General features: G+C 34.3%; 1 protein-coding gene and 1 pseudogene across 2 annotated transcripts in view; one reads left to right on the top strand and one right to left on the bottom strand.

The window, feature by feature from the left end:
• The window catches only part of SEMA3D (semaphorin 3D), a 208,927-nt gene that overhangs the window by 169,928 nt on the left and 21,619 nt on the right, over window positions 1-17,380 (top strand). For both annotated transcript variants that reach the window (XM_033193172.1, XM_033193173.1), the window contains 3 exons: window positions 11,063-11,285; window positions 13,342-13,430; window positions 15,363-15,404. In XM_033193172.1, coding sequence (XP_033049063.1) covers window positions 11,063-11,285; window positions 13,342-13,430; window positions 15,363-15,404 — 354 coding nt within the window. The remainder of the gene's footprint in view (window positions 1-11,062; window positions 11,286-13,341; window positions 13,431-15,362; window positions 15,405-17,380) is intronic.
• Window positions 3,968-5,806, bottom strand: LOC117072772 (annotated as a pseudogene).

The raw sequence follows: 17,380 nt of genomic DNA, 5'->3' as shown, positions 1-17,380 counted from the left end.
TTTACATGACTGTCCTCATAAGTACACATACACTTCTCTGAAATATGAGTAAATGACTCCCCAAAAGTAAGAAAACAAAAATGTCAGTGGGGAGTGTCTTTCATTGATGAGAAAAGAAACACCAAATTATGTTCAACATAGTTGTCTCTTCTGCTGCTTACTCAGAATACAGTCTTTATGCTGTAAGACATTGTCTTGAAAAGTTCAAAATTATTTAGCAAATAGCCTGTATCTAAATCATCAAATAAATACTTAATATTTCCTTTCTAACAACTTGAGAAAACAAAAGCATTATTAGGACTAAAGAAGGGTCATTTAAGAAAGTTATTACTCAGTTTTTCCTCAACATTAATATTTATCAGACAATTTCTATGCCTTTAAAAATATGTAAAAGCATTTGCACCTGAAGTTGAGCTCTGAGAACCATGCCTAATAAGGAATCTTTCCACCGTAGCCTCTATTAAGGCGATAATCGGTAAATAGAGACAGAAAGACCAAGTCTCCCTCTGGAAGACTCCACCGAGAAAACTCTCTTTCATCAAATATTATGTCCCTTTATAGAATTTAGAGAGATTTTAAACATGCCAGTTACTGTCAAAATTTATTTATTTATTTTTACAGGCGTGGTTAAAAGAAGGAGGATTTTCTTTTTGTTGTACTGAATTAAACTGTTATATCTATGCTCTCTTTAGATAAGTAGAAACCACATAATATAAATTTATTAGTATGAGACTAACAATATTGAGGTATTTTAAAAAATTTTTTTTTTTTTTTTTGAGACGGAGTCTCGCTCTATCGCCCAGGCCGGAGTGCAGTGGCCGGATCTCAGCTCACTGCAAGCTCCGCCTCCCGGGTTTACGCCATTCTCTTGCCTCAGCCTCCCGAGTAGCTGGGACTACAGGCGCCCGCCACCTCGCCCAGCTAGTTTTTTATATTTTTTTTAGTAGAGATGGGGTTTCACCGTGTTAGCCAGGATGGTCTCGATCTCCTGACCTCATGATCCACCCGTCTCGGCCTCCCAAAGTGCTAGGATTACAGGCTTGAGCCACAGCGCCCGGCCAAAATATTTTTATTGATCAACCCTATCCAATTGGTTCTGCGTTAGAATAGTGACAATCATTTCTACTAACATATTTGCAGACTTTATCTAGAAATCTGTGGTAGCTAAGGACATCAGCTATTTCCAAATAACTAGTTACTTATGTATTCTCTTTGAAATCACTGTGACCAAATTTGAAAATGTCTAAAATCATGCATAGATAGGTAGGCTTTTACTTCATTGCTTCTTCAGTCATTTTTCAACATCTTGTTTTTTATTAGCATTAAATGCTGTTAGTCTGCTTTTCTACATTATGTCTTATATTTAGAATACTGATGTTGAATTTAGGAGCATCATATATGTGATGTGAAAATCTGTTATACAAATACACTTTACAGAAACTAACTTTACCATTAAAAACAATACACATAAAATCATTGAAATTATATTTCACAGCATATCAGGTAACTATGCTTGTAAAATTTGAGAATGTAAGAACTGGAGTGAATGATAAAGACCACATAATTCACCCTCATTTTACAGGGGAGGGAATGAATACCCAGAATAATTACATAACTTTACCAATATCATATTGCCAAAAACAGCAGAATGAAGAGGGATGTTGAATTTTCTGATCAGTCTTCTCTCTCTATTCGTTAATATTCTCTAATATGCACTTATTTCCTAATATTTATCTCACTGATATACTGCCAAATGTCCCACCTAAAATTAGCTGCATTGAATTTTACATTATCTCCTGGCATTCTTTATTATTTGTTTTCTAAAAGCAGCCCAATTTCAGTAATTTTTGTTTACATGAAGTTATGATTCTATTTATCTAAATATCCAGCATATTTTGATGAAAGTCATGATTGAACACTCCTTATGATCCAGACACTCTGATAAGCCCTTATATGTTATCTCACTACATTCTTAAAACAAACACATAGAGTAGGTATTATTATCCCAATTTTATAGATAAGAAACAAGCCCAGTGAGGGTAAACATACGTTCATGATCTCACAGCTTATGGATTGTTATGACTGGAATTAAACTTACTCTACTTAACTCCAAATCAAAAGCCATTAACCCACCTTTTGTTCTACCTTCAAAGTGATAACAAATGAACAACCAAACAGAACCTTATGCTATTTTTTCCAGAGATTTGTCTATTCTCTTCACAAATAATAATGAATTTTGAAACCTTATTACACTTATCTTACTGCAATTCAGAGGAACACATCTTACTTTAATAGAAGTATTGCTGAATAATTTGCTTTCTATGAAATTGTTAGAACCTTTACTAAAAGCTGTATTACACTTAAGTTAAAGCTTTAACATAGATTAATTTTTTTAAAAAAATTGTTTTTACATTTTCTGCACCTGTATTGCTATTAAGATTGAATTCTAAGTTGTTCTCCCAGTAGTTACTTCTGTTGACATTATCACTCAGTTAAATAAACACTACAACTTGCAGTGTGCCATGCTTACTTTAAGTTTTTGGTTTTGACAGAATGCTGTACTTCTTTGACAAAAAGTCAAACTTAAACTCCTAGCTTAACCGTGACATCACTGCTCTGCAATGTTAATAAGCCTAGAAATGCAAGGATGCAAAAGGATGTATTATAGAATGCCTTCACTTGAAGTGATTCTTCCGCCCTCTGCTGTCCAGATAGAATATTTGAACAAGCCATATTTTGTTCAGGAGGATTTTTTCAATCATTATTGACCTGCCGGGTCTTGGTAATAGGAAGTTCCAAGTGAAATAAAATATTAGAGAGTCCATGATACAGTGAATCAATCATACAGGTCAGAGACAGAAACCAAATTGAATCCAACCCAAAATAACAAACTACTAGAAAACCCAGAATGCAAGAAAGATTTGTAAAGGCAGAAAATTTCCAATTTGATAGTTGATTTTTTATAACTGATATACTCTGCAGTTTTATTTTGTGTTGTCAAGGGCTTTTTAAGATTTATGTGTAAATGTAAAGTATTAATAAATGTTTGCTCAAAAGTGAGTTTCAGTTTTAAACCGTTCCCTTATCAAAAAGAATGCATGTTTTAGTTTTCTTGAATCCTTTTGCCACCATTTTTAAACAACTACTAAATGTTTGATTTTGTAAAAATAACAATTCCTTTTTAAATTCTATTTACTCCCAAATTGTTATTGCGTTAAATGTTAGTTGTTTTAGTTTTACTTTTACAGATAAAAGTTTACATATGAATTTCCCAACTAAGTCTCCATTTTTTGGTAGGACATAAAAGGAGGTAGTTATAGGTATTTTTAAAATATTTCATAAGTTCGTTTTACTATGTGGACGCTGATGAACATAAAGGCATGATAATTTCTATTAATAGCTCAAACACGAGAAAAGCCTGTTATTTTTACTTTTTTTGTATCTACATAGTTTAAAAAAAAAAATAGGTGGTGAAAAATGGTGATTCTAAGGATTCCTGAAAATTTCTTGGTTCAAAAATTTGAAACAAAGCCATATTTAAGGAACATCATAACATGGTGAGAAACATCCCGGGTAGAGCACCTAGAGACTGGACTTCTCACCCCAGCATTGCCTCTTCCACTATCCAACACTAGAGACACTAAGTAAATGCTCATTTTCAGCTCAAAATCTCTTTTTATTCAGGGGTGGAGGTTGTGGTTAGTTTTCTTTTGTTTAATCTTTTTTTGATACCAACTTTAAATACAGTTTTATTTAAGACATTTCCATTTTCCACTTACAATACAATGTTTATAAAGTGCAATGTTATTTCCTTTCCTTGTGCACATGTTCCATATTCAAGCATTGAGAATGCCCAGTAATTTATTATAGCAACTTGACCTTAAAACTGCCATAGAATTTGCTGCAAATTTGGGTTCTTCGGTGCTTTAACTGTGTAGAACAATGCTTCATCTGTACTTGTGTTAGCTTAATCAACCTCTTCAGTGGTGGGCCCTGAAAATCACCACCAGAGGCAGGAGCTCTACCACCAGGAAATTCCACTGGCATTCCTGCTAGTATGCCTTCTGCGCTCTAGTCCAGTTTGGTTGTGATGGACTTGCAGACTTCTCCAGCTCTTGCTGTGCATGTTCAAATTCTTCCTTCTCTGCAGTCTGATTCTTATCAAGCCAGTTGATAATTTCATGGCACTTGCTAAGAATCTACTGTTTGTGCTCACTGTTAATCTTGACTTGAAGTTTCTCGTCTTCAACAGTTGCTTTCATGTTGAACACATAGGAATCAAGTGAATTTTTGGATGACACCTTGTCCCTCTGCTTCTAATCTTCAGCTTTGTATTTCTCAGTTTCCTGAAACATAGGCTCAATGTCTTTCTTGCTCAAATGGCCCTTGTCATCAGTGATAGTAAACATTGAGGATGCCCTTGGCATCAATATCAAAGGTAACTTCGTTCTGATGAACACCAAGGGGTGCAGGAGGTATGCCTGTGAGCTCAAACTTGCCAAGCAAGTTTTTATCCTTGGTAATGACATGCTAGGCTTGTCAGAGTAGGCAATGAAGGTCTGTGTCTGCCTGGTAGGAATGATAGTATCACACTTAATGAGGACAGTCATGACTCCATCAGCAGTTTTAATATCAAAGGAAAGAGGAGTGACATCCAAAAACAGAAAATCTTGAACATTTTGAGATATCTCCAGATAGGACAGCTGCATTGTAAGCAACAGCTTCATCAAATGATGCTCTCATTCAGTTCTTTTCCATTGAAGATGCCTTGGAGAAGCTACTAAATTGTGGGAATACAATTAGGACCACCAACCAGGACAATATCAGGAATCTGTGGTTTGTCTAGTTTGGCATCTCAAATGGATTTCTCTGTGGGGTCTAGAGTACAACAGAACAGGCTCAGCATTCAATTCTTCAAATTGGGCACAGTTAATGGAGATATAGAAGTTGATTCCTTCATGAAGAGAATTGATCTCAGTACTGGTTTCGGTGCTGGAAGAGAGTATGCTTAGCACGTTCACAAGCAGTATGGAGGCACTGGACAGCTCTCTTGCTCTCACTGATGTCCCTCCATATGTACACTTGAACGCACCAGTAAAATGGTTAACAATTCAGTTGTGAAAGTCCTCTCCACCTAAGTGGGTGTCTCTGGCTGTAGATTTGGCCTCAGAGATTCCATCCTCCATAGTGAGGATCAAAAATGCCACCTCCCAGGTCAAAGATTAGCATGTTTCTTTCAGCTCCAACCTTTTTGTCTAAACTGTAAGCAATAGCAGCAACAATTGGCTCATTGATAATTCCAAGTACATTGAGACCAGCTATAGTTCCAACATCTTTGATAGTCCTGATGCTGAGAGTCATTAAAGTCATTAAAGTAAGCTGGCACAGCATTGGTAATAGTCTTCCCAAGGCAAACTTTTGCAATTTCCTTCATCTTTGTCAGAACCATAGAAGACACCTCCTCTGGGTAGCAGCTTTTTGTCTCTCTCTTGTACTCTACTTGGACCTTGGGCCTGCCAGCATCATTTACCACCGTGAAAGGCCAGGGTGTCATATCACACTGGATAATGGCATCATCAAAATCACATCCAGTCAGACATTTGATGTCAAAAATCATGCTGGCACGGTTCATTGGAACTTGATTATTTGGAGTATCACCAATCAATTGTTTGGCATTTGTAAAGGTGACATAGCTTGGCATGGTTCGGATTCCCTGATCATTGGAAGTTATCTCTACTTTTCCCTGCTGGAAAACACCTATGCAATAGTAGGTGGTGCCAAGATCAATACCAATTGCAGGTCCCTGAGCCACGGTTGTTTGTGTGCACGCTCAGCTCAGATTGCAAAGTGAGACATGGGAACCCCAAAAGCTGCCGGTGTGTTCAATGGAACCCTTGTTTAACACTCCTTTTATGTTGAGAAAACAAATGTTAAGTCACATAAAACATCAAAAACACTAAGCTAACCTGCTAATTGTCTTCCATGGTTTTTCTTCTGCTAATTGTTTTCTTCCTGCTAATTGTCTTCCATGGTTTTTCTTCTGAATATATGTCCTTTTAGTAAGAAAATAAAATAAAATAAAATACCCTATAAATCTTGATTAACAAAACTTGACTAAGAATATTCGTAAAACTTTATTAAGAAAAAAAAAATATTTTCAACTGCCACCAATGTAAAATAATGAAATGTGTCCCCTTCTGCAAGATTTCAAATCTTTATCTAAAAAAAAGGCCCCATCATGTACAACTCACATTGATTTTCACTAGAGAAAATCAAATGTAGATGCTAAAAATTTCCTCTTTTGCTGTAGGGTCTTTATTGTTCCTCTTTTTTGCTATAAGATAAAACCTCCAAACTTGAGATATAGGTGTAGACATGTCTGACAGTCATTTATTTCCCATCAAATCATTAGACTTTCTAACATTGTAAGAGTCATTGAGAAATTATAAAGTTCTTTTGATTCTGGATCCACTGAAAAATTCATCTTACAAATGCACTACCATGAACCATCTCTGGGTCCTGGCATACCCTTCTTTTGTAGAAAGGTCTTTTTCACTCTAGCATATCAAGGCATCACTGCCATGCCTGAGCTTGGTTTCTGATTTTGCTTTACAAAAGCAAACCTTGGAGAAGATGGATCATAGGATAATAACACATATTATCAACAATTGGGATTTCATAGTGGACTTGAAGTACATAATGTGTTCTTCAACTAGAACTGGAATATTGCTTAGAAATTCCAACTTTTACCTTGGTTGATCTTCTCAACAGCAGGGGTTTGAGGTAACCATGGATTCCACAAGTCAAAACTCTTTAGCTGTTTTCTCTTCCTGCTCCACCTAAACTATTTTACTTAAGCTTCAGCATGATTCTAAATACATTCTTTTCCTAAAGAGCTGATGTTTCTCAGAATATATGTATTTCTTAACCTCATACATTAGATTTTAATTGTAAACTATGCTGATCCTATTAAGAGTTTTAAAAGACATATTTTACAGTTGACTTTCAAAAATAAGTGTAACTTACCAAAAAAAAAAAGTAATTCAAAAATAGTATCCAGAACTTTCTATTAATTTGTCTAGTGTTGGACTATGATAGTCTTTCCAAAGGACACTGAAAACTACAGAGTATGATGCAGGAATTCTCTCATAGTGTCTCACCCTATCTTCCCATTTGTGTGCCTGAGGAATGTAGCTAACATCTTATTGTTATTGTTTGTTTCATTTAAGCAAGTCTTTCCTAATTAATTCAAAGTCTGTGGAAAATTTGGGGGATATCTCATTTTAGGCATCAGTGGCTCACTCATGTCTCTCTAGCATATTGAATTCACAGTTTTATTTTCTCTTTAATATTTGTTCACTCCATTACCTTCCACTTATTGGATAACAATTACTTTATCATCTCTCTAAATTACTGAGGATATCTCTAGTTCTGTTCACTCAGTCCTGGTTTTGGTTCTAGAAGGGAGAAGCAGAGGCAGGACTAGACTGTGGACATTCTGAGTCCAGATTCTTAAAACAGATTACACTAAAGGAGATGTATCATATATCCTATCATTTCCCTTTAACTGTGTGTAGGCCATTTTTCCCTAAAATGGAGATAGTCAAGGGGCTTCCAACAGGAATTGACTTTTCCAACTGGCTTCAGCTTTGTTTTCCAGAGGGCAAGCAATTTGCTTTTAAAATTAAGTTATTCAAATCCCAGGCTATTTACTGTGTTCAATAATATTTTGCTTTTTCTGGCATAGAAATTCCTCTAAGAGAAAGGGAACCTTAAAGAGAAAGAGAGGGAGAGGGAAGGACAGAAATTTACCTCTATATGTTTGCCCCAGGCCTCTTTGTCCCTGATATTTAATATAGGATCTTTCCTTGTCCTTATCTGTTGTAGATTGACTCTTCGATGAATAAGCAGAGGGATAAGATGGCAACTGTTACATTTGCATTTTTACTCTATAAATAAAACTCAAGCTTCTGAAAACGAAAGCCTAGTTCTGTCTTTCCTTTGCCATGTCTTCCCTCACGTTAGTCATTCCTCTGATTTGTTTAAAAGGAAACTGCAACCTGTAGAGAATAGCCTGAAGCTGCAGGGAGAAAAATCCTTTGGCAGCTGTCTGGGGCCTTGCCAAGGGGAAAAGTTCTCTCATTGGATAAAAACCATTTTTCTCCTCTTATCCATTGCTTCCCACTCCACTACTAAAGGCCCTAGAGAAACACACGGACTTGCCAAGCATAACATGATCACACCTAGCCAGCTGTGGCAGCCAGCCATGGGAGATAGGCCCTGAACCAGGGCTTGTTGCTGTCGGGTTTTCCCTTTCATCTCAGGGTATGTCTAGGCATGTTCTATTTTCTCTTCTTCTTTTGCTCTGGTATTAATATTTCCAGCACAAGAGAAGAATACTGTCTTTGAGTATTTTACAACAGTGGATAGAGACACAGATACATTTCCTGATTTATTTCCTACACTCCTAGTAGCTAAACTGGCAAATGTAAGAAAACTGAAGGCAGAAATAAATGGCCCCCTATGGTATGTTCAGGTGGGCTGTGTTAATACCGAGAAATTAAAAGTACATACATACAGAGAAAAAAACACTAGATTTCTTATACCTGAGATGTATAACTGCCATAGGAGAATTTTCTAGAATTTGTTAAAGGAAAATAACTGAGTATGAACGACCATCTGCTTTAGATGTAGCATTTACCTACACTGTCTCTTTTCCTTTATGGAATTTTTCTTTCCTACTTTACTCTTACCTACATACATTGCTTGGCATCTCGTTATTTTTAGATCTGTGTGCGGCACAGCTATATGATATCAAAGCAAAAATTCTCCGGGTTTGAATGTACTAAAATAACAATATTTAATTCAAACTGTACTATCCTAAACCTCAGAGAGTAACTCTACCAAATCATTTTCATTTGTGCAAGCATAGTGGAGACGCAGACCTGAGATATCACGCATAGCAATTGAGAGGATAAAGATCTTATCCAAACACTGGCAACATGCCATGAGGAAAAGCTGCCATAAGAAAAAATATATATTCTCAAAGATCATTTTATAGTCAATAGAAACCAGGTTTTCCTTCCCTTTTTTCCCCTTAGATTTTATTACACTTAAACCTTTTTTGTCAGTGCAATGAGGAAAATTAATATTTATTTTTTTCCTAAATGTTTATATTTTCATTCAGCTATACTTTCTTACATTAAAATTTCTAATTATTTAACAATTTGATATCAAAAACTATGGCTTGAATGTCATGATATTATTTCTTTGAAAACGTTGGCTACTGCACAACTACAGCCGCAAAGTCAAAAGTGATTTTTTCTTAAGTTGGAGGACTTTTTAAAAAATGTGTGCAGGCAAAATCTTGCTCTGGCTTTGATTCTAATGATACACCAACCAGATTGAACCGCAGGCATTATATAAGCCTGCTATGAATCGTCTTTGACTGAGCCTCAAACATGCAGCCTATAATTGGATAAGAGCTTTGTATCATTTGAGCTCCATATCCATTTTGAGTCCCTGCTTAATCTACTTAATGCAGGGTTCTTCCATTATCAAGTTGACGGATTCCGCTTGGCTGAAGGTTAAGTGCTTGAAATAATGACTGAAACTGCAGACTTAGATCTTTAGACCAACATCCAGTTAAGAATATGTTAAGTCAATGCAAAGTGGCTAATATTCTAGAACATTTCTAATCTCTCTGATGCAGACCTGGGACAAATAAGTAAATATCAAGAAAGTGTCAGTTTCTTAATACCAGACATTTAAAATTTTTGTTAAAGATATTCTTAAGATATTTATAGAGAAACATCAACAGACTTTTAGTAAAACCTCTTTGATATTTCTTTTAATTCATAATGAGTCATTATTATTTTATAGGTATAAAATTTGGGGTCAAAGTCAAATATCGGGACTAGTTCTAGTATCTTCAGCTCCCTAAGAATGACACTCTTGAATATTTTGAGAAGTACATTACGTTTTTGGAGCCTTGGCATGATTCTGATTAGTGCCAAGTATAAATGGTTCAGTTCCATGGAGACTGTTTCCAACTTCTCTAAAAACTGAAAAAAAGGAAAGGCACCATTAAAAAAAAACAAAAACTTTCCTTACTGTCAATCATTTTACTCTCCATGACTGCATTAATTGACTAAAGTTTTCCACTCCAAAAGAATGCATTAGTCCATTAAGAATTCAAATATTATAACAGAAGAGTTCTATATGAGGTACCTTCCTAAATTGCAATATGTTTAAACATAAAATAGACTTAGGATGTGGGAGAGATGATATTTTCTGGAAAAAAAAAAGTCTAATCATAAAGTGTTTTTTCCCCTTTATTTTTGGATAAAGGCACATAAAATTCATTTGATTTGTACCATTTTGAACTTTTTACTCTTACCACCAGGGGGCAGGTCATGCTAACTATTGATTTAGTGGATGCTGAAAGGCACGTAAGTCAATTTTAGACAGAAGTATAAAATTCCCTAAGGGTTTCTTCGCAGACTCTTTAGGAGAAGAGCTGTTGAATTGTTCGAAGTGTAATTTTCACACGAATTATAAAAGAAACTACATAATTACAATTTCAAGCTATTAAATACTTTGAAATTAATTTTTGTGAACTGTTTGTTCCTTTTTTATTTTTTAATTAAACATGATTTCATTTGAACTGAAATTATAAATTACTCAAAGGAAATTGAAAATAATGGCTTTCCACATGTTCTCGTGTTTATAGATCAGTTTCTTAACAGTTATTTCAAGTTAGATTTCAAATATCTTCATTAGAAACAACCTTCAGAAGAAATAATCTTCATAAGTAAATAATTCACTATGGAAACGTTGAAAAATGCAGATATAATTTAGAAAATTTCTGCAGGAGAAAACTGGGTTTACATTTATTGGAGGCACACTGCATTTATTTACAAGTACACATGATTCCATATTGACTCTGCTGTCCCTTCATTTAATACTATTGATGATAAGCTATACAAGCTTTATTGGAAATAAGTGTGAACTTCTCAGGTGCATAAACAATGTCTTTACTTTCCTCTACATTTCTTTTCAGTGTCCAAGCAAAACCTATGACCCACTGATTAAATCCACCCGAGATTTTCCAGATGATGTCATCAGTTTCATAAAGCGGCACTCTGTGATGTATAAGTCCATATACCCAGTTGCAGGAGGACCAACATTCAAGAGAATCAATGTGGATTACAGACTGACACAGATAGTGGTGGATCATGTCACTGCAGAAGATGGCCAGTATGATGTAATGTTTCTTGGGACAGGTAAGCTAAAACTGGATTAGGATTTTTTCAAAAGGAATTTTTCATGATTAGACAAAGAGAAGAGAAACTTCCAAAATATTTATTGGTCAAAATCAAAATGAGTAATCATTAGATAAAACCTTGTCAATATTTCTTAAAATTATGTAGCTTTTAATTGATAATCATAAATATCTCTGAACTTCATATTTGAGATTTCAAAATGTATTTGACAGCAATCTGACTGCTCTACCTTACATGCTCAATACATATTTGTTGTATGATTTTGAACTAAAATTAAACAGGGCAAAGCAATTTTTATTTTCAAACTTTGCCTTTCCCTCTCTTTACAAGTATACCCCCAAAAGATTCCTTCACCTGATTTCGAGAATCACTAACTTAGTTGACTTAAGATAGATTTTCGAAAACATTAAGCATTACTTTGTGAAGGTCTTTAAATAGAAAGTTCTTGGAGATTATCTTTCTTCTTGAATTTTGTGCATTAAAATGTATTTCATAGACTTAGTTTTTAAGCCCATTGTATTTTCCTTTGCATGTCAACTCAATAACTATAAAATGATTACAATGTTTTTATAAAAAGAAAAATTTAATCTCAAAAAAGGTAAAAGTATTAACTAATAATGTCATGGGAATTCTAATGGCAGTAAAAATAACATGTATCATTAAAACAAAAGCACTGTATTCCATATCATGTTATATAACTTAATGGATCAAGCATTTCATAAAGATTAAAAATTAAGAATTTTCAAGAAACAAAACTTTTTATTAGAATAGATATTTAAGAGTTCAAAACAATTTTAGAATAATTTTATTTTTAAAAATTATGGGTCTTATAGAAGTTAGGTTTATTAGGAAGTATGTGTGTGATGGACTCAGAGGACCTTTGTCATCGATTGTCAAACCTGATTATTTTCCAGATGGCAATTCCACAAACCAGAAAAATAAGGGATATTCCCAAGACAACAGAGATAGAAGTTAAAGAGTCAAAAGTAGAATTAATTAGTTACTATTAATTCCCACAAGTTTGACACTTAATTTGCACTGTCCACCCAAAACTAGGTCTTCAGCAATTCACTGCAATGAATGTCAGTTAGCCACTAGGTGGTACTATCTAACCTTTATTGAGAAAATTCTAGACCTGCTAAGATAGGTTTTTAATTTTGACATTTGGAAAAATGTACATTTAATATTCTTTAAAATTCCCGGAGTTATTTAAAAACAATTACATAATTCAGACTATTTTATGCAAACAGGATCTTTACTATATATGTTACTGTACTCCAACCTCAGTGCTCAGAAGTTTAGAAATGCCTATATTGTATAAATTAAAGTGGGATTGTTTTTTTCTTTCTCTAAACTGTTCTTTTAATTTTCTTTCTGTACTAACCTTACACCTCATGGAATTTCAATGCAAGATGATGTATTTAAGATACCTCTTTTAAATGTCAATTTTTGGTTTGCATTATCAACCTTGTATTAAGTTGACGTTAAATAATTTTAAACAAACCTTCCATTTCTCATCTATTAATAATGATTCTGAAGATGGAATACATTTGAAGAGTGAGCTGCAATTTCCCTCAGCTGCAATGAATTTTTTGTTCATTTGGCAATGTTATTAAAAGAATATATATCTGTCTTCCATGAACTGGATATAATAACTATTAAATAAATATATATTACATGGAAGGAAGAGAGAGAACTTATTATTTTAATGTATTTTTAATGTTTTAAGTTAAGGTTCAAAATATTTGCTCTACCCTTGTTTAACATTTCAAACAATTTTTAAATTAAACATTATATATATTACTTTTGTTAAGAATATACTCTGAATATGCATCCTTTAATATTCTCTCCATAAAAGGGTGTTCTACTAGCTAAAAGCTATATTTTAGGAGGACAAAACTTATACATTAAACTTCATTTCATATATGTTTCATTTAATCTGTTTTTTGTAAGGCATTTAAAGAGGAGGGGAGTAATTTGAAGGTTTCTGGGAATATGCTTACCACTGATTTTTGAGATAGGAACAATGGGATCATGCGTTATGCTTTTTTTTCAGACATTGGAACTGTCCTCAAAGTTGTCAGCATTTCAAAGGAAAAGTGGAATATGGAAGAGGTAGTGCTGGAGGAGTTGCAGATATTCAAGGTAAGACTTAGTCCAGAGTTCCAGAAGAGATGTTGAAACTGAGTAGCCCTTGTTATAGGGCACCCTTGTTTTAATACATCATCACGTTTCCCAGAGAAGCCTTTGAAATCAGCTTTCTTAGTTTTCTTTTCCTGAAGCAGTGGAAAAAGTTTTATAGGCAACTAGGAATGGGACTCACCTTCCTCTATAGCATACCGCTGAATTCAGGACTCCCGGGATTGCCTCTCATTACTGCATTCTCTAAGCATATAGTCAGACAAATTGCCACATTAAATGAAAGCCTGGGGTCTCTTTTACTATCCAGATGCTTTTCTACTTTATAAATTTTACTTTTCAATTTTTTTCCCCAATTGAATTTGAGAAAACTAGACGAGTGTATAAATCATGTGTCCCTGCTTTTCTGTAAGGAAATTAAAAAAAAATATAGAGGTTGCATGATACTAAGTCTTCATGTATGCTAAATTCCTCTCACCTGCCAAAAAGAGTAGATCTAGAAGAATAGTTCTCCAGATTTGGAGAATGAATGCCTTTGACTTTTAACAGTAACTCTCAATTGTGGCATGTTTTGTAAATCCTCAGTAAAATTAAGTTTACACTTATTTGCTGATTATAACATTTGAAATACGTTTTTTCTTAGAGAAACTTTTTAAAATATATGCTTTGTTTATTAGGACATTTTTATTGAGACTCTTTATTAAAATGGATTGTTTCCATGTCAATATCTAATGCTTTAAAAGAGAATAAAGCCCTCCTCTGTGAGGGGCTCAAGTTAATTAACATGCTGAGTTCCACAGGATCCTGTTTACATTGTGATGATAATAGTGGTCAAGGAGTTAACAAGAACAAGACCTGCTATCTGGTGTCTACTAAAACAAAATCTTGGGTGGTTCCTAGGGGAAGGCCAGATGTCAAATATAAGTGTGAACCCAAAGGCCAAAAATACAGTCCCTGTGACACACATAGTTGCATTAGAACAAGTCTCATTCAATGGTGTTAGACAGTGGTCAAGAAGCATTACTTGGATTCTTCTGTTAAAATTACATAATGACCAGCTTTTGTTTTCCTGTCTCATTTTAAAAACAGTTTTATTGTGGTATAATTGAGATACAACAAAAAACTGAATGTATTTTATGTATATAATTTAATGTTTGGCCATGTTTTTAAAATTGATAACAAAAAATGCTATTTGATAGAACTTTCTCACTGAAATTTTTTCTTTACTATATTTCTTTAAACTTTAACATCTGGTAGTGCTTCTCAATTAGTAAATTTGAACTGGTGCTAAATGAAAAATAGCAGAAAGATGATAGGTAGATGGGAATTTTTTAAACCATCTTGTCCTTTTTCATTTGGTAGCTTTCTTGTTCATGTTTCTGATTTTATATTGCATCAAGCCATGTTTTCTATAAATAAAACTAGCCTTAGTTCATAGCATGAAATCATTTGCACCAGTATTATGTAGTGCTCCGTAAAGAATGTGGTCATCCACAAGGAGCACTATAACTTTTCAAAACTCTGCTACTTAAAACAACTTTTGGAACCACTGATCTAAGTAAGAGCAGAAAGAGGTAATAAATAATAACGGAGATGTTCTTGTCAACATGAGTTTGACTTATATGGAAGCGGTTAAGATAAGCAGATTTAGAAGAAGAACACTTGTGAGTAACTGGGAACAACTTTCAATGCAGAGTATTTTCTTATGTATTTAAGTCACTTGTCTTTAATAGGATACTACAAATAATGATTTTTATCATTTCTGTTAAGGTACAAACACTACATTTTTGAAGAAAATAGCAAACAATAAGAACTTTTTTTCCTTATGTAATAGACTTGATGTTTACTTCAGTGATATATGGCATCAGATAAAACAACATATTTAATATGAAAACCTGTTAATGATTATCTTTATTGACATTTAACTTCTATTTTCAGCACCCGTCCATCATCTTGAACATGGAATTGTCTCTGAAGCAGGTACTTTTTAACTTTTGTATGAAAGTTAACCACAAAAGCAATGGGCTGCTTGAATCAAACTTTATTTGGAAAAAAATTCATTGAAATTGGAAGTTAAATTTTAAGAAATGTAAAATGTTATTTGTTTCTCTTGTAATTCATTAGAGACCATTGTTTCAGCCTTGCCTTGGGAGAAATGTAGTTAAATTTCATTAATTGAACGATGCATTCTCCCCTTCCTTTGGATCTTAAAAACTGAACTCACTTTCCTAGTCTCATGAGAATGTCCTTCTCTCAAGCCCATTAGACATTCATGTAGAATATCAACCCTAACCAGTACAAAGCATTTTTAATCTGGGAGTCTAGGATTTAGAATATGAACTGTGGTGACAAACAGCCCAAAAGTCAACCTTCAACATGTCACGTAATATCAAACTCTCAAAATCAATTTCCTCAACAGTGAAGTTAGAAAAACAATATCCACCTCCAGAGTTTGTTGGGAGTTTAAAGAGGATGCTTCATGTAACATTCTAAACAGAGAGCAGACACACAAGTGTAAAGTAAATGGTAACTAATTATAATAATAGTAATAATCTTTAACATGATTTCATAACTCTCTGATGATATTCCAAATTACAACTGATTCAAGAGATTCAGACTGCACTATTATTTCTATTTGCACCCCCAATATTTAAGAAAGCCATATGATATGTTCAACATCAAGGTGTTGCTAAAATTGTCTTAATCTATTACAGTTCCTATGGCAGAGTGATTTTTTTAGAAAATGATCTAAATAGTTTTCTTCTTCAGGTCTTTGTCATTTATTTGTTCATTCACTTATCATTTATTTATTGAAAGCCTAAGGTGCTTGGAGGGTACATAAATGAATGAATAACATAGCTAGCCATTAACCTCCAGAAGCTCACAGTAGAGCTGACAGTCAAAGGAAGACACTAACACTGCACAGTAATAATAGGGTATATGCTAGAGAGACAGAGACAAAGGGGCCTAAAGGGAGCCAGAAGGAACAGGGAAAGATAATTGAAAGACGAGACATACAACTTGAATTATGAAGGATGTCATAGTTAACCAGATATATTAAAAGGAGAATGGAATGGAAGAGCATGTGCCAACCAGAAGGGGAGAATCTTTGCAAAAGTGTGAAGAGTGAGAGACCATAGCTTATTGTAATAAGTGTGTATACAATTAGGGTATGGATCATATGTGTGTTCAAAGGGGAGGAAGGCTGGAAATGAACCTGGAGAAGTAAGACAGAACAAGATTAGACACATCTTTATATATCCTCCTAAGAAGTTTAGTAGCATATCTTAAAAACAATGAAAACTCCTGAGTGCTTGGGTAATGCTCACCTGTAGTCCAGCTACTCAGGAACCTAGAGTGGGAGGATACCTTGAGCCCCAGAACTCAAATCCAGTCTGGGCAACATAGTGAGATCCAGGCTCAAAAAAAGAAAAAAAAAAAAGCCATTGAAAAGGAAAACAAACAAACAAAAATACAATGATTAAGCAGGAGGGTATTATAATAAGATTTTCTTTTTAGAAAAATCAGTCTGGTGTGGCAATGTGGAAGATAGATTGGATACTGGGGTAGAGGTGGGGGTTGTTGGAAAACAAAATCAAAGCCAGCAGAAATAGGACACTTACAAGTAATCCAGGAAAGAAGTGATAAGGACTGAAACAAAGTCAGTGTCGGTAGAGAGGGAGGAGATGAAATAGATTAGAAAATTCTGTATGAGAGAATGGAAATGAAGTGATGACAGATTGAATGTGAGAGAAAGAAGACTCAAAGACAACTCCCAGATTTCTTGACTTGGTGGATGAGGGTGCTGCTCTCCAAGGTAGGGCGGGAGGAATAGATTTAGGGGGGTTATTATGTTCATGTTTACGTTGTTTTCAAGATAGGTCTAAGTCTTTTGTACAATATAAAAGGTAAATAAATAAGAAGCGAAAAGAGGGAAACCCAACATTTAATGCAAA

The sequence above is a fragment of the Trachypithecus francoisi genome, unplaced genomic scaffold (assembly GCF_009764315.1).
Source record: "Trachypithecus francoisi isolate TF-2019V2 unplaced genomic scaffold, Tfra_2.0 Lachesis_group4, whole genome shotgun sequence".
In the NCBI taxonomy this organism is placed as follows: Eukaryota; Metazoa; Chordata; class Mammalia; order Primates; family Cercopithecidae; genus Trachypithecus; species Trachypithecus francoisi.
Note: the sequence above shows the minus strand (reverse complement) of the source record. Positions and strands in the feature narration are given on the sequence as shown.